This window comes from Castanea sativa, chromosome 4 (assembly GCF_040712315.1).
Source record: "Castanea sativa cultivar Marrone di Chiusa Pesio chromosome 4, ASM4071231v1".
NCBI lineage: Eukaryota > Viridiplantae > Streptophyta > Magnoliopsida > Fagales > Fagaceae > Castanea > Castanea sativa.
The window spans coordinates 30,594,099-30,616,622 of NC_134016.1; the positions used below are offsets into that span (position 1 = coordinate 30,594,099).

The window sequence follows — 22,524 nt, forward strand, 5'->3', positions numbered from 1 at the left end:
GAAGGCTGATATAGTTTGTTTGCAAGAGACAAAACTGGAATGGATTACAAGAGGCCTTGTTAGAAGTATCTGGAGTTGTCCTTTCATAGATTGGCTTTACTTGGGTTCTGAGGGAGCTTCCGGTGGTATTCTGCTCTTGTGGGATAGAAGGGTGGTTGAAAAAATTGAAGAAGCAGTGGGGTGTTTCTCAATCTCGTGTAGGTTTAAAAACGTTAGTGACCACTTTGAGTGGGCCTTCACAGGTACCTATGGCCCTAATTTTTATAGAGAGCGTCAATATTTGTGGGAGGAATTGGCAGGCTTGATTAGTTGGTGGAATTTACCTTGGTGTTTGGGAGGGGATTTCAATGTCACCCGCTTTCCTTCGGAGAGGTTAGGGGCAGGAAGATTCACCCGCTGCATGAATGATTTTTCAGATTTTATTTCTCTTCATGGACTAATGGATAACCCTTTGGAGGGAGGCCTTTTCACATGGTCTAACTCTACCTCGGCCTCTAGAATTGATCGGTTCCTCTTTTCTCCGGCTTGGGCAGATCACTTCTCTCATTTCTCTCAAAAAAGGCTTCCTAGAGTGTTATCCGATCATTTTCCTATTCTTTTGGAGAGTGGGAATCTTCGTAGAGGGCGAACCCCCTTTCGTTTTGAGAATATGTGGTTGAAGGCGGAAGGGTTTCTCGATAAGGTGCAGTCTTGGTGGGATAATTACCATTTTCAAGGGACCCCTAGTTTCATTCTTGCCAAGAAATTGATTGCCCTAAAATCTGACCTTAAGCAGTGGAATGAATCAGATTTTGGCAATATCTCAGTTAAGAAACAGTTGTTATGGAGCAAGTTGAATGCTCTTGATGTCAAAGCAGACACTCAACCTCTTTCAGATCAAGAAATGTTGGAAAAAGCTTCCCTTTGTGTCGATCTTGAGAAGGAAGCCTTGTTAGAGGAGATTAGTTGGAGGCAAAAGTCCAAAGTGTTGTTTTTAAAGGAGGGAGATTCCAATACGAGGTTTTTTCATAGGATGGCGAATTCTAATAGAAGAAGTAATTGTATTGAAAACCTTAACATCGATGGGGTTTTGTCTTCCAACCAGGATAGGATTGCTGACCATATTGAACAATTCTATTTGAACCTTTACTCGGAGCGACAAGAGCAGCACCCTTTCCCAGATGTTTTAGATTTTCCTAGGATTTCTAGGGATAATGTGGATTGGTTAGAGAGATATTTCGAGGATTCTGAGATTTTTGATGTCATCATGGAGTTTAATGGGGATAAATCTCCTGGGCCTGACGGTTTTTCGATGGCTTTCTTTCAATCTTGCTGGGGGATTCTCAAATCAGACATCATGGCAGTGTTCCACCACTTCCATGATACTAGCCAATTTGAAAAAAGCTTGAATGCAACTTTCATTGCTCTCATTCCTAAAAAAGCTGCAGCAGTGGAAGTAAAGGACTTCCGTCCTATTAGCCTTGTTGGGGGGATTTATAAAATTCTTGCCAAAGCTTTGGCTAATCGTCTTCGCATGGTTTTAGGAGAGATCATCTCAACTCCTCAGAATGCCTTTGTTCTTAATAGGCAGATCCTTGATTCTGTTCTTATTGCCAATGAATGTCTTGATAGTAGATTAAAGTCTGGTCAGCCAGGGTTGTTATGTAAACTGGACATAGAAAAAGCCTTCGATCATGTGAATTGGAGATTCCTTATTTACTTGCTTGAGCGTTGCGGTTTTTCAGATAAGTGGAGACGTTGGATTTCCTTCTGTGTATCAACGGTTCGTTTCTCTATCCTTATTAATGGTACTCCTCATGGGTTTTTTGGAAGCTCAAGGGGGTTGCGGCAAGGTGATCCTTTGTCCCCCTTGTTATTTGTTTTGGTTATGGAAGCCATTAGTAGAATGTTGGATAAGGCTGCCCTTGAAGGCCGTTTATCTGGCTTTAGAGTTGGTGTTTCTGATGGTAGACCTTTGATGGTTTCCCATCTCCTTTTCGCTGATGATACTCTTATTTTTTGTGATGCTAACATTGATCGAGTCGCCGACTCTCCGTATGGTGCTCATTTGGTTTGAAGCTGTGTCGGGTCTGAAGGTTAATTTGGGTAAGTCTGAGCTGGTGGCAGTGGGGTCAGTGCAAGATATGGATCTTTTAGTGGCTGTCTTAGGTTGTAACCATGGGTCCCTCCCTATGAAATACTTGGGTCTTCCTTTGGGGGCAAAATTTAAGGACAAGTCAATTTGGATTCCTATTCTTGAAAGGATGGAAAGAAAATTAGCAGGTTGGAAAAAATTATATTTATCCAAGGGAGGTAGAGTCACTTTAATTAAAAGCACTCTCTCCAATCTTCCTACTTATTTCCTTTCCTTATTCCCTATTCCTGCTTCTGTGGCCAACCGAATTGCTAGACTTCAACGTGACTTTCTTTGGGGTGGTCTAGGAGATGAGCCCAAATTTCATCTGGTTGATTGGTCTTCGGTGTGTTCTCCTCTCTCTTCAGGTGGGTTGGGGATCAGGAATCTGAGAACCTTCAATATTGCCTTATTAGGAAAGTGGTTATGGAGATTTGGGCAAGAAATGGATGCTCTTTGGCGTCAAGTGATTGAGGTGAAGTATGGTTGTGATTGGGGTGGCTGGTGTTCTACCTCTTTCTCTGGTCCTTATGGTGTTAGTTTGTGGAAAAACATTAGACGGGGGTGGCACTCCTTATCTCGTTTTATTATGTTTGATATTGGAGATGGATCAAAGGTGCTGTTCTGGCTAGATCATTGGTGTGGTTCTTCTTCTCTTGCCGTTCGCTATCCGGAATTATTTAGGATTTGTCGTAGAAAAGAGGCTACGGTGGCGGATCTTTTGAGGTACACCAATGGAGTCCTCCATTGGGAGTTTCAGTTTTGTAGGGATGTGCATAATCGTGAATTGGAAGCTTTCAGGAGCTTCATCAATTCCATTTATAGCACTCCCGTAAGGGGGATTGGGGAGGACATGTCCTGTTGGCTGCCCTGTAAGAGTAAGGGGTTCACGGTTAGTTCTTACTACCATCTTCTTGTTGGCCATAAGGAGCAAATTTTCCCTTGGAAAAGCATTTGGAAGCAAAAGATCCCCTCTAGAGTAGCTTTCCTTGTTTGGACCGCAGCTTTGGGGAAATGTCTGACTGTAGACAATTTAAGAAAAAGAAAGATTTGCATCCTGGATTGGTGTTATATGTGCAAGTGCAATTGTGAAAGTGTTGACCATCTCTTTCTTCACTGCCCGGTTGCCATGGAATTGTGGGACATGGTCTTCGGTTTATTTGGAGTTTACTGGTTTATGCCAAGGTCTGTTGTGGGGCTTTTTGCTTGCTGGCAAGGTCGTTTTGGTCGCCATCGTAATGGAGATATTTGGAAGGCCGTTCCTCATTGCTTGTTGTGGTGTATTTGGAAGGAGAGAAATAGTAGATGTTTTGAAGACATCAAGAGTTCCATGCCTGTTCTTAAGTCTCTTTTTTTCCGAACCTTACTAGATTGGTTCTCCGTGTGGAGAAGCCTTCCTTTTCTTTCTATCTTGGATTTTCTTGATTTTTGTAATGTTCGTCTTTGATTTATTCTCCCTTGTATACTTCCTGTGTACTTGGGTGACTCTCTTTTTTCAATAAATTTCTTTATTACTTATCAAAAAAAAAGAATACGCACACACACTTTTACATACATAAATAGGTTATTTTCTGTGTATGATAAAAAGGTTAGACACAGAATATAGAAAAATGACAACGATCCTAGAAATCCAATGTGCTATGCCTTGTTGGGTAGAAACCTTGATTTCTTAATGGAGCCAGCTTCACTTTGACCAAGGCCAAGGTAGATCAGTTTGGATGTGGTTCACACTGAACTTAATTTGGTTGTGTCATTATTTGGATGGATCATATACTTATGTTGGTGTACAGAATAATCTTGTTATAAATGTCTACTGTCTTAATCTGGAAGATAGAAGATATCAGTCACTTATACATTCTATGTACCTTGCTATTTAAGAGATAGATGGATTCAAGATTCAAATCCTTTCAAGACATGGATGGAAATAGTATTACTAAGAATCCAAATACTATCCACTGAAATTTTTTCTTTCTTTTGAATTTGATGTTACCCACAAAATAGTGATTGTGTGAGATGTAATTCCTCAATATTGCTTTTGTCTGATTTTCTCTCAGGTCAGCGAATTATGCATCTATCGTGGCAGTGCAGCTAATTATGGTGGCATCTCACATGGTAGTGCATTCTCTTAATTCACTTCTTTTTTTCCTTTTTACCTTTTTCCATACCCTCACCATATACATATACATGTACATGAGTGACTTCTTTTGAGTTCTGAATTTCTTTTATTTCTTCGTAAAGGCTGGGCTGGGACTTCCTGATACTGATGCTTGGTACATGATTGAAACAATAGCAGAGAAGAACAACATTGGATATAAGCAGTTTGTAAGTTACATTTCTTTTGGAGGCTGGGTTACATTTGAATTTTAAATTTTCTGATATATGTGGCATACTGATTTCCCTTTCCCCTTAGCTTATGTGTGTTTGTGATGAGGTATTCATCATGGCCGGACACCTTTATATACTTGGGATTTCTTGTATCATCTGATTTTATCTTTGTTGTTTTAGTCAATTCTATCAGAATTAAGATGTTTCTGCAGGAAGAATGGATGTGGTGTAGGGAATGTTTGGAGATGCAACATAATGCATTGTATTTTAGTCAAAGATTGAAATGTAGGATGCTGATTGTTAGAATTATGGTTAAGTGATTAAATACATCATTTCCTAATAGTTTGAGCTTTTTGGACATTTGGTAATTTATCATGGTATCAAAGTAGGAGGTTCTAAGTTTGATCCTTATCTTCACACTACCTCCCATTTAAAATGTTAAAATCCAACATGTTGGACCCCCATTATTAAGAGGGAGTTTAGACTCAGAAGTGAGGGAGAGTGTCAAAATTATGGTTAAATGATTAAATTTACCATTTCTTGATAGCTCAAGCTTTTGGGGCATTTAATAATCTATCACTTATATTCTCATTCTTTATAATAATAACAAAGAGAAGGTGCTGACCTGAATTGTAGAAGTGATCACTAATGTTTTTAGATCCCTAGCATATGCTTATAGATAAGAAGATTGGTGGAAATCAATTATGAATAATTTTCCAATTCTTTTCCTAAAATGTTTCCATCATCTGTGGAACTAGATTAGATTTTGTAATCCAATGATTTACTTCACGGACAAAGAAACTTTACCTGGGAGGAAACTTTAGTTTGACTGATATCCCCCTGGAAGGAGGAAACTTTACTTGGTCTAATTCTAGGGAAGTTGAGCCGAAGGCACAATTGGATAGATTTTTTTTCACTGCAGATTGGGAGGCTAAGTTTCCTACTGTGTGTTAGAGAAGAATGTCTAGGCTTTTATTAGACCACTTTCCGATTGTCACAGAGGGTGGATCCTTCTAGCATAGGGGTAGGAGGCCATTTAAATTTGAGAACATGTGGCTTAAGGGTGAAGGCTTTGTGGAAAGGGTGCATTCTTGGTGGGATTCCTATTATTTTCAAGGGGCCCTGAGTTTTGTGTTGGCAAATAAATTGAAGATGTTGAAAAAATGGAATGTGGAGGTGTTTGGAAATGTAGAAGAACGAGGAAAACAATTGTGGAAGGATCTTAGTTAGTTTGAAACTATTAAGGAGAGTCACGATTTAACGGAGGAGAAGCTAGACTTGGAGAGAATTCAGGGGGAGTGTAAAAAAGCTTCACTTTTGGAAGAAATATGTTGGAGGCAAAAATTTAGAGTACTTTTTATTGGAGGACATAGGAATACTAAATTCGTCCATTGCATAGCGAATTCCCACAGAAGGTTTAACTCCATAGATAGGCTTATGGTGGATGGAGAGTTGTCATTAGATTTGGAGGTCATAGTAGAGTGTATATCTTGCTTCTATAGACAACTTTATTCTGAAGATGTGGTTAATAGATTTGTCCTTGATGACGTGGAATTCTCTAGGATTTTTGAGGAGGATGCTATTTGGTTAGATAGGCCATTTAATGAGGATGAAGATGTGGTTAATAGATCTGTCCTTGATGATGTGGAATTCTCTAGGATTTTTTAGGAGGATGCTATTTGTGGTTAGATAGGCCATTTGATAAGGATGAGGTGTATGGGGTGATCCATGGTTCTAACGGCGATAAGCCTCCTGGCCTGGATGAATTTTCCATAGCTTTTTTTTTTTTTTTTTCCAGTATTTTTGGAGTGTGTTGAAAAAAGAAATTATAAAAGTTTTTCAGACTCAAATTGTATTTGAGAAGAGTCTTCATACTGCATTTCTTACCCTTATTCCTAAAAAGGCGAATGCAGTGGAGATCAAGGATTTCAGGCCAGTCAGCTTAGTCGGTGGGATATGCAGGATTATTTCGAAGGTGATGGCTAATTGGTTTCGAAGGGTGGTACATGGGCTTATTTCAGAATCTCAGAATGCATTTGTTAAAGGTAGACAAATTTTGGGCTATATGTTAATTTCTTCTGAATGTATTAATAGTAGATTGAAGATAGGGTTCCAGGTGTGTTGTGTAAGTTGGATATGGAGAAGGCGTATGATCATGTGAATTGGGGCTTTCTAATTTATATGTTGCAGCGTTGTGGGTTTTAAGAATAGTGGAGGAAATGGATTTTTGTGTTGCATTTCTACTATTAAATTTTCTATTTTGATCAATGGGAGTCCTTAAGATTTTTTTGGAAGCTCTAGGGGGATTAGGCAAGGGGATCCTCTATCTCTGTTGCTCTTTGATATTGTTATGGAGGCTTTGAGCCGTATGTTTGATATGGCTGTAGTTGCTGGACAATTTTCGGGTTTCTCTGTAGGTTCTACACCTAGTACTTCGATGATGGTGTCTTATCTTTTATTTGCACATGACACCCTTATTTTTTGTAATACTGACCCTAATCAGTTGGTTACTTTGAGAGAGATTCTGAATAGATTTGAGGAGGTTTCAGGGTTAAGAATTAATTTGGGCAAATCAAAGTTGGTGCCAGTTGGTGAGGCATGTAATCTTGATGTGTTGGTGGGGTTGTTGGGTTGTAGGCATTCTTCCCTTCCTTTGAAATATTTGGGATTTCCTTTGCAAGCTAAATTCAAAGAGTCATCAATCTGGAATCCAATATTAGAAAAGATGGAACGAAGACTAGTAGGGTGGAAGAGGCTTTATTTACCTAAAGGGGGGAAGGTAACTCTTATTAAAAGTACTCTTTCCTTCTTACTTACGTATCTCATCTTCATTCTTCCTATACCTGGGAAGGTTGCAAATCGCATGGAGAAATTACTGAGAGATTTTCTTTTGAGTGGTATTAGTGGTGATTCTAAGTTACACCTGGTGAAATGGGCTAAAGTTTGTAAGCCAATGTAAGTTGGAGGGTTAGGCATAAGACGGTTGAGAAGCTTTAACTCTGCCTTGTTGGGCAAGTGGTTTTGGAGATATGGGTTAGAGATAGACGTGTTATGGAGGAGGGTTATAAAGTCGAAATATGGGAATTAATAAGGTGGTTAGTGCATGAAAAAGGTGACAAGCGCATATGGTGTTAGCCTTTGGAGATTTATTAGAAGTGGCTGCCTAAACTTCTCTAAACTCTTATGGTTTGATGTTGTTGTTTGTTGCATTTCCTTGTGTTCACCATCATGAACACCTTGTATTTGCTTTCTTCTATTTTTTAGTTTGTTTAATAATACTCTTATTACCTATCAAAAAAAAAAAAAAAGGAGAAAGGATGTTGCTAGAGTGAAGTTTTGGAAGCATGTGTGGTGTGGGGATTGTACCCTTAAAGAGGCTTTTCTAGATCTTTTCTGCCTTAGTGGGGCAAGGGATTCTTCAGTGGCGGAGGTTATGTGTTGTACTAGTGGGAGAATTCATTAGAGTTTTCAATTTTTGTTAGGATTGGGAGGAAGTCTCTTTTGGTCGGTTTATGGCAATTGGAAGCCAACAAGGAGTAGAGGTTTTGAGATCAAAAGTTTCTATCTTTCTTTCTAGCCCCTACTATCTCCTTCCCTTGGAGGTTGGTGTGGCAATCGAAGGTCCTTCCAAGGGTGGCTTTCTTTTAATGGTCAGCCTATTTAGGTAAGATTCTTACAACTGATAATCTTTGCAAAGGAGTATTATTGTTCTTGACTAGTGCTATATGTGTAAGAGGTGTGGGGAGTCAGTAGATCATCTTCTACTTCATTATCCTATAGCTTCTGAGTTGTGGTCTTTGGTGTTTTGTTTTGTTTGGACTCCATTGGGTTATGCTACTTAAGGTACTTGAGGTGTTTGAGTCTTGGCAAGGTAAATTCGGACGACATCACAATATAGTTTTTTGGAGGGCTAGATGCTTTGAGGGATGTGAGCGCTCCTTACTAGAGATCAAGTCTTTCTTCTTGCATACTCTCCTTGTTTGGAGTGTGGCTTTGTCACATTGTTCTTGTTTTTCTCTCCCTGCTTTACTTGATCATTGTAATTTTGGATCTTGCTTTTTGCCCCCATGGTACATCCCCAATATACTTGTGATGTAGGACAACCACACTATTTCAATGGAGCAATTAAACAACAATAGAGAAAAAGATAAACCCTAGGAGTCAGCACTTAAGGGTTGCTTAGAGTCAGCACCAAGCAAACTAGAGTCGGCACCAGTGTAAAAGAAAACACACGTTTTTTAATAATTCTCAAAAGCTGTCTTACAATAATCAGAAAAAATGTTTCAATAGCTAACAACAAAATGCATAAAGAAACCCTAATTATTAAATGCTCGGGCTTGCTCAATCTCAAGCCCAATAACTAACAGGTTCCATCCATAAGGCCACAGGTTGGGCCATCTTCTTTTTGCTCTTCCTCCCATACATGCGTATAATTGGGGGCTTGTATCTTGTGTCTGCACCAACTCCCCTCGAGTGAGAAGAACTCGACCCTGTCGAGTGGAAATCTGAAGAGCTTTGATAGTACTCCAGCAAGTTAGGATCCAGTCGCTGTAGCTCATCTCTAGTAATCCATGTGTAATCAGAATCTGGTTGCCCACGCCACCAAACTAGGAAACGGTGAACTTCTCCATCCTTGGTCGAAACAATCTGCTCATCTAAAATAGCATCAATAGATTCTTTATGTGCTTAGGGCAGATTTAAGGGTAAATGGGTAGGAATAGGGGCATCAATAGGATCAAGTAAAAGCTCATCAGAAGGAGTATTAGGAATAGCTGTAGGGCTTTTATAAGCAACTAGATTCTCAATGTTAAAGGAGAAGCAACTACCATAATCATGAGGAAGGTCAATGACATATGCATTTGGGCCCATTCGTTTCACTACCTTGAACGGACCGGCACTATGAGCCTGCAATTTCTTAACGGTCTTAGAGGGAAACCGTTCAGGTCGAATCCGAATCATGACATAATCCCCTACCTGAAACTCTGCAAGACGCCGATGAGTGTCAGCATGAATTTTATATTGAGAATTACTTACTTGAATTTTTTTGCGAATCTCATGATGCAAATCATGAACATGTCGTGCAAATGCCTTAGCAGATTCAGAAATCCTAACATGTGGGGACATGGGCAAAAGATCTAAGGGCTTCCTAGGTGTATATCCATGCACAACCTCAAAAAGACTAACGCCTATAGACCTATTGACAAAGCTATTATATGCAAGTTGGGCTATAGGAAGAATTGAATTCCAATTCCGATTGGCTTCACCCACTAGACACCGAAGGAGGTTGCCTAGACTACGATTAACCACCTTAGTTTGACCATCAGTTTAAGAATGAAATGCCGTGGAAAAATGCCACAAGGTCTTCCAAAAATAACTCATGAAACGAACATCCCTATCAGACACTATGGTTTTGGGAAGACCATAAAGCTTGACAATCTCATCAAAGTAAAGCTTTGCAATCTTAGAAGCATCAAAGGTCTTAGAACATGGTAGGTAATGAGCCATCTTAGAGAAGTGATCAACAACTACTAGGATAGAATCATGCTTCCTAAAGGTGCGGGGCAAACCTAGCACGAAGTCTATACGCGCATCCTGCCACAGGCGATCTGGCACAGGTAGAGGCGTGTACAGGCCAGTGTTTTGCTTGCGATGTTTGGCTAGTTTACATGTATGACACTGACCAACTATCTTGACAACGCCCCTCTTAAGACCAGGCCAATAGAATTGACGTTCCACTTCCTCAGTTGTTTTGTCTCGGCCAAAATGACCTGCAAGGCCTCCCGCATATATCTCCCAAACTAGGAAATCTCTCACTGACGACCGAGGAATACATAACTTGTTGGCTTTGAACAAGTAACCATCTTGAAGGGTATAACTATCCAGGACTGGCCGTGAGGCATTAGTTAGGCTAGTGTAGAGCTCCCCAAACTCCGGGCATGACTCATAGTCATCCTTGAGTCGTTCAAACCCAGTAACCTCAACACTCATGATTGATAGCAAAGACACCCTTCGACTTAGTGCATCAGCAGCCTTATTCTCAACTCCCGCCCTATGTTTCACCACAAAGTAGTAGCGTTGCAGAAATTTAACCCAACTACCATGCCTAAAATTCAGCTTCTTTTGGGAATGGAGATAGCGCAAAGCTTCATGATCAGAGTAGATAATAAACTCTTGAGACAATAGGTAATGGCGCCAATGCCAAAGAGCTCGCACAATGGCATAAAATTCTTTGTCATATGTGGAGTACTTTTGCTTAGCATCATTCAACTTCTCACTAACATAAGCAATTGGGTGGTGCTCTTGACTAAGTACTCCTATGCCAATACCTGAAGCATCACATTCCACTTCAAAGCAAAACCATCAAAAGAGCAAGCCAACCAAATATGACAGTACCTTTCAAGTTTTTGCCCCATGAGACTTGAACAAGCCGAAACCAGCCCCTACAATCCATGTATACCCCCAAGCCCCACATGAGTTTCTCACCCCCAAGCCAACAGAGAAGCCAGCGACGCCTCCCAAGCCAGTGACCACCATCTGTGCCCGCCTTCGATCACAGAACCCACAGCCCAAAAACCACACTATTTCAATGGAGCAATTAAACAACAATAGAACAAAAGATAAATCCTAGGAGTCAACACCTAAGGGTTGCTTAGAGTTAGCACCAAGCAAACTGGAGTCGGTACTAGTGTAAAAGAAAACACGTTTTTTAATAATTCTCAAAAGATCTTACAATAATTAGAAAAAGTGTTTAAATAGCTAACAACAAAACGCATAAAGAACCCTAATTATTAAATGCTCGGGCTTGCTTAATCTCAAGCCCAATAACTAACAGACTTCATCCATAAGGCCACAGGTTGGGCCGTCTTCTTTTTGCTTTTCCTCCCATACATGCGTATAATTGGGAGCTTGTATCTTGTGTCCGCACCAACTTGGGTTGGCTATTTTTTTCTTAATAAAATTTTTTCGTTAACTATCAAAAAAAAAAAAAAAAATTTATTTTGTAGTCTTCATGTACTTATTTTTGTCATGCCCTAAACCCGGTAAAGGCCTAGTGCATGAGAAATCCACAACATAAAACCACCTGTAATTTTTTTTTTCTTTGACAATTCCTTTCAGTTATTCCCAAACATCAAGTGTATAATATTGACTGACAAAGTTTGTAAATTAAACTCCCCATATGCTCCCCAAAGTAAGTCAGAGCTCTAACTTACTTTGGGAGCACATGGGGCGTTTAATTTAGAGTGCTCAAAACATGGACCACTAGCCTCAAAAGAATAGAGGTTTGAATAATAATTATATATCAATGATGTTGGGGGACCACAATTTAACTCCCTATAACCACTCTAAAAACAGGCCCGCATGGTGTGACGTCAAAAGCCATAAAAGATTTGAGTCTTTTTTTTTTTGATAAGTAAGAATGTTATATATACGAACAGCTACTCTATGCACTAAAAACATAGAGCAGACCCAAAATACAAGGAGAAAAACAAAGAGAAAACATTAAAGAAAACCAAACAACAAATTAATTACCAAGGAGAAAGAGAACTAAGAAAATAAGTGAGAGAATCACTAGTCGTGAGTCCCCAAGCCTGAGACCAATCATAAAGAGTCCCACTAAAATAAGCAAGCATCTGATCATCGGAACTGTCCAAATTCTCAAAAAGTCCACGAATTCCGTTCCTTCCAAATACACCATAGGATGCACAACAGAATTAAGTTCTAAATCTAAGATGAGTGTTTTCCCAACCAATTCCACCAGCCAAAAAATAAATTTGGGATTGATCTAGGAATATCCCAAGACAAACCAAAAGTTGCTAAGGAAAAGCTCCACAACCGATGAGTCATCTCACAATGAAGAAGTAAGTGGTCCACCGTCTCTCCACAATGTTGACACATAATGCACCAGTCTACAAAATCCAGTCTCCTCAATCTCAAGTTATCACCCGTTAGGATCTTATTCCAAGCTACACACCAAACAAAAAAAGAAACCCGTCTAGGTGCCTTTACTCTCCAAATACCTTTTCAAAGAAAGACAATTGAGGGGGAATCCGCAATTTGTTATAATATGACTGGATGTCAAACTCCCCATTAGGTTTCAACTTCCATCTCATCCGGTCTCCAACATTTAGTGGAGGAGTATTAGCTCCCAAAATACAAAGAAAATGCAGCCCTTCATTTATCTCCCAATTATTAAGTCTTCGAGTAAAACGAATATCCCAAATTCTTCTATCCTTTTCCCCCTGCCTTGACAAAGAAGCTTCTACAGATGCCTCCTTATCAATGGCACCATGCAGCCTTGGGAAAGCCAATTTGAAAGGTTGATCCCCATACCACCCATCCTGCAAAATCTCACTCTATTCCCCAACCCAACAACAAACTGACAATTTTTGCTAAAATCCTCCCATCCTATACGAATACCTCTCCACAAACCACACCCATGAACTCCCCTACCTAGCTTTGAGGTCCATCCCCCCAATCTTCCCCATATTTTGAATCTACCACCCTCCTCCATAACCGATCATCTTCCTTCCCAAATTGCCACAACCATTTCCCCAATAAAGCCTTATTGAGAGTAGTAAGTTTTCTTATCCCCAAGCCACCGTTAGCTATAGGCGCACAAACTTTATCCCATCCTACCAGATGAGTCTTGCTATCACCCCAAAGAAAATCCCTTTGCAACTTCTCAATTTTATTAGCCACATAAGTAGAAATGGTGAATAAAGATAGGAAATAGGTAAGAAGACTAGATAATGTACTCTTGAGTAACATCAATCAACCCAATCGACTTCCTTTAGACAAGTACAACTTCTTCCAACCGGCTAATTTCTGCTCAATTTTCTCCAAAATGGGATTTCAAATTGAAGGGAAGTTATGAGAAGCCCCCAATGACATGCGAAGATAAGACATAGGCAAAGTTCTCTATCTACAGCCCAAAATATCAACCAAGGCATGCACATCGTCAGCCTCTCCTATTGGAACCATTTCACTCTTGTGTACATTGACCTTCAAACCTGTAACCGCTTAAAATCTGAGTAACAACAACCGAATATGAAGAACTTGCTCCACATCTCCATCGCAAAATAGGATAGTATTGTCTGCAAACAATAGATGTGAAACACTTTCCCCACCACCCCTCCTACCCTTAACTTTAAAACCACGGATCAAGCCAGCTCCCTCTACTCTTCTCAACATCCTACTGAACACCTCTATCAAAATCAAAAATAGCATCGGAGATAACGGATCCCCTTGTCTTAAACCCCTTAAACTACCAAAAAAATCGGTTGGAGATCCATTAATCAGAACAGAGAACTGGACTATGGATATACAAGTGCAGATCCACTTACACCACTTCACTCCAAAACCCATTCTATTCAATAAATCTAGCAAAGCCTCCCAATTCGCATGATTGTAGGCCTTCTCAATATCAAGTTTACAAATGACTCCAGGAACCCTACTCTTCCCTTGGCTATCCACACATTCATTCGCAATAAGAACCGAGTCAAGGATTTGTCTCCGACCCACAAAGCTAATCTGAGTCTTAGAGATCTGTTGATCTAAAACCACTCTTAAATGATTTGCCAAAACCTTAGCCAAGATTTTATACACACTCCCCACCAAGCTAATAGGCCGAAAATCTCTAGTATTAGAGGTCTCGTTCTTTTTAGGAATTAAAGCAATGAAGGTGGCATTAAGGGGTTCTTCAAACTTACAATGTTGAAAAAACTCTTCAAAAACCGCTAAGACGTCTTCCTCATCACCAATTGGTTTTGAGGTGGAATGACACAGCTCACGGTCCGACAAATAGTATCAGAGTCAAGGTCATAAGTTCGAGTCATGGGAGTGTCATTGTGACAGAGAGATTGTTGGGAGGATCACAATTTGATTTCCTACAACCACTCTAAAAATAGGCCCACATGGTGATGTCGAAAGCCATAAAAGATTTGAGTGTCTTCCTCATCACCAATTGGTTTTGAGGTGGAATGACACAACTTACGGTCCAATAAATAACTTGCCCAATGGGGATAAATGTCATCAACATTGTTAGATACAAAATAAATGAGTCAAGTCTCCTCTAGGATGTACAACGCCAACGGAAATTCTTGGGTCCCGCCTCAAAAGTCCAGCCTCTAATTGTAGTTGCCTAACTATTGCTAGTCGCAAAACCTGCTTCAAAAAAGAATGGAATGAGACAAAACCTAGTTAGTAGCATAATTAATTGGAGGGGAAAATGCAAGTTTCATAATGATGATTATATTACAAAGCATGTTATAATTTCCATTTGAATTCTACAAAATCATTTTCAGTAATAATATGACAAGAATGATTGAAATAGATCAACGCAAAGTTTCTCAAAATAACCACCATGAAATTGCATAAAACTACTTAATATCACTGTGAATTATAACAGTGCCACATGATGAGTCATCACAACTAGGTCGTCACAAAGGCAATGTCACACAACAAAGGAAAAACGACATAAAGAGCTCACAGATTACATGTACTCCAAATACATAGTTTATTTTCAAGTAGTTTCATAAAATCTTTAAATGTCCAAGATATCCACAAAGTTCTTAAAGTCTTCAAAATCATTCCTTGTCAAAAGTGATTGCATCAATTTCCCAAATAACACAAGTCAAGATAAGCATCATTAGAATTTCCAAATAATACCATAAATTCATAAAATCCATCATCAAAGAATTAAATCAAAGATGCTCATATGTGGGTTTTACTTAGCTCAACTGGTAAAACCTCTAATAGTTGTATAAAGAGATCTGGAGTTTAATCCCCGCCTACACCAAAAACTAATTGATGTCTTAGTCTGATGATAAAGAGCTATAATTAGGAGCGGATGACATAGGTTGAAACTCTTTTGAAAAAAAAAAGATGCTCTTATTATTTTCTATGCCAACAATTCATACATTTCCCCATATGCAATATCAAATATGATGTACTTTTCATATATAATTATATACATATATCAAGGGTTACAGAACGACACTTTTTAGGAAAATATAGTTCCACAATCAATTTTCCAAAAATGTTTAAACCCAAGACAACATTTCATGCAACATGATAAAATCCTATTAAGAACCTACTTACCTTGTAACTTGCAAAAAGCCTAATTTCCAAAGCTCCAAAGGTGGTTAGCTAGAACCAAAAGAATGCCAAGGAAACCTACCAAAATACATATAAGACAACACTCATTTTGGGTGTCATCCTACCCACCTCTTTTAAGACAACACTCTTATTGGCATGGATAAATCCGCTATACCCAAACTCTTCCAAAAATCCTCAGTAGACATCATTCTACCCAGTTAGCTATAAGTCTTCCATCAAGTTGGCAAGGCCTAACTTAAAAAAATCCCATCAAAATGAGTCTAAAGTCATTAGGTCCACACGATAATTTAAGTTGATAAGATTAAGCCCCTAAAGTAAATTCTCCCACATTCATAGAATTCCCTTTACTCATGCCCAAAGATCTTAATCTCACATGTATTTGACTTACAAAGCCACTAAACAATATATTTGCAAGTCATGAACTACAACTTATAATTGTAAGCCATTCAAAGCCTTTCTTATTTGTTTTTATTTAAATTCCTTTTTGGCCTCAAGATCCTAAACTTTATAAAGTTGTTTCCACAGGATTTACACAACATTTTCAACATTTTCAAGAGAGACTCATGATACAAGATATATCACAATATCCACCAAGACAATATCCAATCTAAACCCTTAACTAGCTCCAAATAAACTCAATAGCAATGAAAAATTAGATTTACCAACTATTTCATATTAGAAACCCAAAAACCCCAAATTTTAGCTAAGCAGAAACCTCAAATGGCCACCATTTGCATAAAAACCACAAACCATTAATCAAACAAGTTCACTAAGTCAAAAATCATATACTTACTTACACGAATATCACTCAAAAAGCTTAGATTAGAAGGAAGTCTAGCAATTACATGAAAATCTACCAAAATTTAAGAGTTTTACCTTAAAATTTTGAGTTGAAAGAGCCCAAGAAGTTCCAATGGATTTTTCTAGTGCATCCCGCCGGAAAAATGATGGTGGAGGTGGTGGTGTAGTGGTGCACTGGTGGGAGTGTGAGAGAGATTGAGGGGTGTGTGCATTTTATTTGTTTCTGTGAAAGAAAAGAAAAGAGAGAAGGAGCCTATGGCCAGCCAAGAGGGAGGGGGGGTTGGATAGATATTGAATTTGAGTGGTTGAGGGGAGTGGGGTAGGTGGGGATCTTCTAAAAAAATCTGTTACTCTTGTTTTGGTTAATGCATTGCCTAATGATGCTTCCCTTTTCTGCAATCCAATGTTAGTCTTAATGATTTTTTTTTTTTTTTTTTTCCATTTCACCAGTTCTTGGGTTGATGGTCATTAAATCAAATTCATAAGGAGTTATTAATTTTTCTCACATTTTCATCTCATTGGTCATTTTGTGTTGAGCTCCAAGGTTAATATTTGTTTTTCCGCATTCTTTTCATATCAGTGTTTATTTTGTGTTTTGATTTTTTCTTCCCCTTTCCTGTTGATTTTATTCAACCGAAGTTTTGCTCTGATTATGGGTACTTTTGCTAAAAGTTTTCTATCACCTGTTTGTTGCAGATAAAACTCAGAGGATTCTTATCACATATCCAGCAACTCCGTGTTGGTTACTGGGGAGTCACTTCTATTAAGGCCCAATCCATGTCATCTCCTGGATTGCCATCCCCACGTTCAAAAGATGCCACAGATGAGTATCAGCAGCCTGCCGAGGCTTCTGGTGTTGGAAGGAACTGGGTTCAGAGCATGTTCAGCAGGGATACAGCAACCAGATCAAACTCTTTTAGTCGTGTTCGTAAATGGGCTTCTGACAGCGGCAATTCAGGTAGCCCTTTTATTAAATTATATACCTGTATTATTATTTGTTGTTTTCAGTTAATCTAATACCATATCGACGTGATTTGCTGTCTTCTGAGTTCAGCCACAAATGAGAATGGGACTCCTCGTAAACAAGATGTATCTGCTGCTGGTCAGAAAAAAATTCAAACCAATGTTCGCGTACTTAGGGGTCATAGCGGTGCCATTACTGCTCTACATTGTGTGACAAGAAGAGAAGTTTGGGATTTGGTGGGTGACCGCGAAGATGCAGGTTTCTTTATCAGTGGAAGCACAGACTGCTGTGTAAGTGTACATATTTAGGTCTTTTCTTCTATCTTACAGTTTCTTCACTCGAGTGGCTTTGTATTATGTTGTGAAGGTTTTAAAGATGCAGTGTATATTCTTTTTCTACAATCATGCAGGTTAAGATCTGGGATCCTAGTCTTCGTGGTTCTGAACTGCGGGCAACTCTGAAAGGACATACCAGGTTTTCTTTCCCTTTTTCTTTTTTGGTGGATTTATTGAAGCCAATCTGCAGTACTCCCTTTGTCTCTTTGATTCACCTTAAATTAATGTCTTCCCTTTCTTGCTTCATATGAAGGACTGTCCGTGCAATAAGTTCTGATCGAGGAAAGGTGGTATCAGGATCAGATGATCAGTCTGTTTTAGTATGGGACAAGCAAACAACTCAGCTTCTAGAAGAGCTAAAAGGCCATGATGGACAGGTTTGTGTGCTCAACACATCTTTTCTTTGATAAATGACTGGTTATGGAACCAGAAAGGCGTGTGCAGAGAGTATAAGTGGAAGAACAACCAATGCAATGTAACAGTAATAGAGTTGTACTTGGTGTAACTTGAATCTGACCCTTACATGTGTATAAACATACGATGACATCTTATATGCAAAATTGTTAGCTTCTTTTTCTTCCTTTTCTTTCCCGCTAAGCAATGAAGACATTATGGAGAGCAGTAGTGACGATATATGTAGTTGATGATTGTAACTGAATTAATGTGTATGTCTGTCTTTGTAGGTGAGCTGTGTGCGCATGCTGTCTGGTGAACGTGTCCTCACTGCAGCCCATGATGGTACTGTAAAGATGTGGGATGTTAGAACCGATATGTGTGTGGCAACAGTAGGTCGCTGTTCTAGTGCAGTTCTATGCATGGAGTATGATGACTCAACAGGAATCCTTGCTGCTGCTGGCAGAGATGCGTATGTTTATTGAAAGTCACAATTATTATCAAATTTGGGTATTCATATCTGGCTTGTTACCTGAAAGCCAACTTGGTAATACTTGCATTGCAGGGTTGCCAATATATGGGACATCCGTGCAGGTAGGCAGATGCACAAGCTGTTAGGGCATACAAAATGGATTCGGTGAGAGAAAGGATCATATAATTTTTTTTTGTTGCTTTTATATTTTTTTAGGGATGGATTTAAAGACTCCATGATTTTGTGTAAAATGCAGGTCAATTAGAATGGTTGAAGATACTTTAATTACTGGTAGTGATGATTGGACAGCAAGAACATGGTCTGTTTCACGGGGAACTTGTGATGCTGTTTTGGCATGCCATGCTGGTCCAATATTATGTGTTGAGTATTCCCCATTGGACAAAGGAATAATAACAGGTTGAACCTCATCACCCATTCTGTATGCTGTGTTCTTTCCATGTCTCCCTTGGTTACTCCTAAAATATTAGGGTAGCAATGCTTTTGTGAAATTAAATATGATGTCCTTTTTCAGGTTCAACTGATGGACTGTTGCGGTTTTGGGAAAATGAGGAGGGTAAGAGCATTGATGATCTCTTTATTAGTGAAAATTCTTTCTTTCCATTCCTTGGATTTTCAGCTTCTTTTAGTGCTCAACTTTATCTAAACATATGCATGACACTGTTCATTACAGTAATTCTTTTGTGCTTGACCTTATCTAGCCAAGATTTGAATCTACATACCAAATGAACAGTGTCACGCATCACAAGATGAGGGTAAGAGCCAAGATTTATATGTTTCTTCTTTCATTAAGATTAACTTTGCAATGTGTGCAGGTGGTATAAGGTGCATGAAGAATGTTACCATTCATAATGCTGCTATATTATCTATCAGTGCTGGGGAACACTGGTTAGGTATTGGAGCAGCTGATAATTCCATGTCTCTCTTTCAACGGCCTCAAGAGAGACTCGGTGGCTTCTCTAGCACAGGTTCAAAAATGGCTGGTTGGCAACTCTATCGAACACCACCAAGGACGGTTGCTGTGGTATGTGTTGTATATCTTTACTTTCTGCTTGTATTATGGCTATTTGATCCCTCAGTCAGGGGTGGAGCCACACTGAAGTTGTGTCATAATATTTTGAGATTTCATTACTCACAAATTTTAGTATTTCAAAGTTTCAAAAAGATACTTTTATCAAGAAATGGATGAATTTGTGTTGTTTTATATACACAATCGATAAATGCAAAGCTTCTTTTATCTACTAAAAAATGCTAAAAGACAACTGAATATAGTATATATGTTTTATTAGAGTACATGTAGTGATGCATGATACTGTTCATGTGGTATGTAGATTCAAATCTTGGCTCTGCCCTTATCTAAAATTGTGTTGTATGCTGTTGTAATCGTACATAGCTTATCTCATCTTTCTCAGCCATTCTGTTAGACTCTTCCCCCCCCCCCCCCCCCTCTTTTTTATGATTAGATTGTCTTCTTCTTCTTCTTCTTCTTTTTATTTTTATTTTTGGTGGGATAAGATTTGGCCTCAAGTGGAGGGGGAAGGGGAATTCATGTTTGGATTGTCCTTGTAAATTCAAGTTTTCCTTTATTCCCTATATGTATAAGAATATGTAATATATTTGTGCGAGTTAACGTTTGAGAAACTTACTTAACCTAGAGCACATATTTATCTCAGGAAGTTCATTACTTCTGGTGTGGGATCATATTGCTCCAATTACAAATTTTTGTTTTTTATTTATTTTATTGTATATGCTGCAAACCTGACAACTCAAACCCTCACCACCCACCCCCCGCCCAACTGGTGGTGGTTATTCATCTAGTTGTTGAGAATTAACTCAATTAGAACAAAAATCAAACTAACATAAATGGAGCTTGCTTGATGACAAGTCATTTTGTAAGCTATTTGCTAAATAAAGCATAGAGTGAGAATATGCATGGGCATAAACAAGGGATGCAGATTTAATATGATCATAGTGATTGGTTTCTCGTAATACATGGTTTATGTGTGACACAAAAGATACAAATGCTAAAATCAAAGCAATAAATGTCACAACTTGAAATCTTACAATGTGTGATGCCTTACATACAGAGATTCATGGTTACTTGATTCACTGTTTGACTTTGGCCTCTTCTGTGGTATCCAGGTAAGATGTGTAGCTTCAGACCTTGAGAGGAAAATGATATGCAGTGGTGGTCGTAATGGACTTCTTAGGCTATGGGAAGCCACTATCAACATCTAAGTTTTTATTGTATTTTATGTACATTTTCTGCTATGTAGTTCTAAAGGTCAAGGGGTAAGGGTTTCGATGGCGATTGCCTATTTTTTGCCTGGTGTTTCTGTGTAATATGTAAGATGGCTAAATCCTAATTTTGCTTGCTGGCTGTGCTTTCACCCTAATATTATTATTTGTGTGGTTCATCAATGTATACTAGTGTTTGTATTGTAAAATACAAACTTCAGGAAGTGAAATAAAATTTGATGCAGTCGACTGTATCATTTAATAAGAGATTATGTTCTTCAGTTTTTCTAATACTTCCATGGCTTGAATGGACGATTCACTTAATACAGCTAACTCAGCTAACTTAAACATGATATGTGGTTCAGTACAAGTCAAAAGTGAGGGTAGCAACGTGGTGGTTTATGGCTATTGGTGGAGTTATTTCTAGTTAGCCCCATTAGGCTATTGTCCTTTCAAAATAAATAAACAAAATCCCATGAAGCTAAGTGGAGGTGTTGCGAGTCCAAATCTTCTATCCTACTTTTTCTGCTTCACTCTATACTCCACCAATAAAAACTTGTCACGTGTTCACTTAATTAATTAAATACTATCATTATTCACTTATTAATGCTACCGTTGCTCTACCAATAAAACTTGTCACGTGTTCATTTAATTAATTAAATACTACTATTAATTAATAACGGTAGCATTAATAAGTGAATAATGATAGTATTTAATTAATTAGGTGAACACGTGGCAAGTTTTTATTGGTGGAGTATAGAGTAGAGCAGGAAAAGTGGGACAGAAGGTTTGAGCTGCTAACTTTATAGAGGATTAATGCTATGTTTGGATGTTGGGGGGAGGAGGGGAATAGAGTGGAGGGAGGGAGGGAGGGTAATTTAATTACCTTGTTTGGATGTTTTTTAAGGAATGAGGGGAAGAGATTTGGAGGGGTTTGAACTACTTCTAGCCTCTCATTTTTAATTCTTCCAAATTGGAGAAATTTGGAGGGAGAGTAAAGCATAACAATGCTTGATCAAATGAATTATCAAATTTCTCCTTACCATATTAACAAAATTACAAATGAAAAGACTAATTATTCTCCTCCCTCTTATTTAATTTTAAAAACACTCAAACAAGGTGGAGGATAACTATTCTCCAATATCCTCCTTTCCTCTACTCTCTTTTCTCTCAAAACTTCCAAACATAGCATAAGGGTTTGTTTGGAATTTTGTTGTAAGAAATAGAGAAAAAACAAGTACAAGTTATGACTCATAATTTAAATAAAGCTGTAGATTGTTTATTTTTGTTCTTATTTAGTGCCTAAACATTGATTAAAGATAAGTTTAAAATATCAAATATTTTTGTTCATATCAGGAAAATTTGACAAAATAAATATATGTTTTTTGGTACATTATAAAATACTTTACATTTTAAATTGTTTTATAGTAATTTCTTATACTATTATATATAATATGAGAATAGTATATACAATGAAAAAAAGAGAGAGGCTATTTTACCCAAAAATAAGCTTAATTGTCATATTATTATTTGGTTTTGTCCCAAAGACATATTCCTAACGTTGTCACTACATTAATTAATTATATATATATATATATATATATATATATATTATTTGATAAAATGAGATTTTAAAGACATCTTATCATGTATACGGTATACCATTATAAATCTCCACCGTGTGTGTTGATCTTAAAAGCAAATAGTGAAGTTTCTTATCTTCATCAAAATATCCCATATGTAAAAC

The 22,524-nt window shown here is 38.3% G+C and overlaps 1 protein-coding gene across 2 annotated transcripts in view; it reads left to right on the top strand.

Annotated features, from left to right (window-relative positions):
* The window catches only part of LOC142631215 (DENN domain and WD repeat-containing protein SCD1-like), a 47,844-nt gene extending 26,800 nt beyond the window's left edge, over positions 1–21,044 (top strand). For both annotated transcript variants that reach the window (XM_075805330.1, XM_075805331.1), the window contains 12 exons: positions 4,168–4,225; positions 4,352–4,435; positions 17,054–17,315; positions 17,412–17,611; positions 17,731–17,795; positions 17,910–18,033; positions 18,340–18,521; positions 18,615–18,686; positions 18,778–18,938; positions 19,054–19,095; positions 19,355–19,563; positions 20,682–21,044. In XM_075805330.1, the coding sequence (XP_075661445.1) occupies positions 4,168–4,225; positions 4,352–4,435; positions 17,054–17,315; positions 17,412–17,611; positions 17,731–17,795; positions 17,910–18,033; positions 18,340–18,521; positions 18,615–18,686; positions 18,778–18,938; positions 19,054–19,095; positions 19,355–19,563; positions 20,682–20,777 (1,555 nt within the window). In that variant the 3' untranslated portion in view covers positions 20,778–21,044. The remainder of the gene's footprint in view (positions 1–4,167; positions 4,226–4,351; positions 4,436–17,053; positions 17,316–17,411; positions 17,612–17,730; positions 17,796–17,909; positions 18,034–18,339; positions 18,522–18,614; positions 18,687–18,777; positions 18,939–19,053; positions 19,096–19,354; positions 19,564–20,681) is intronic.
* The last annotated feature ends 1,480 nt before the right edge of the window (positions 21,045–22,524 follow it).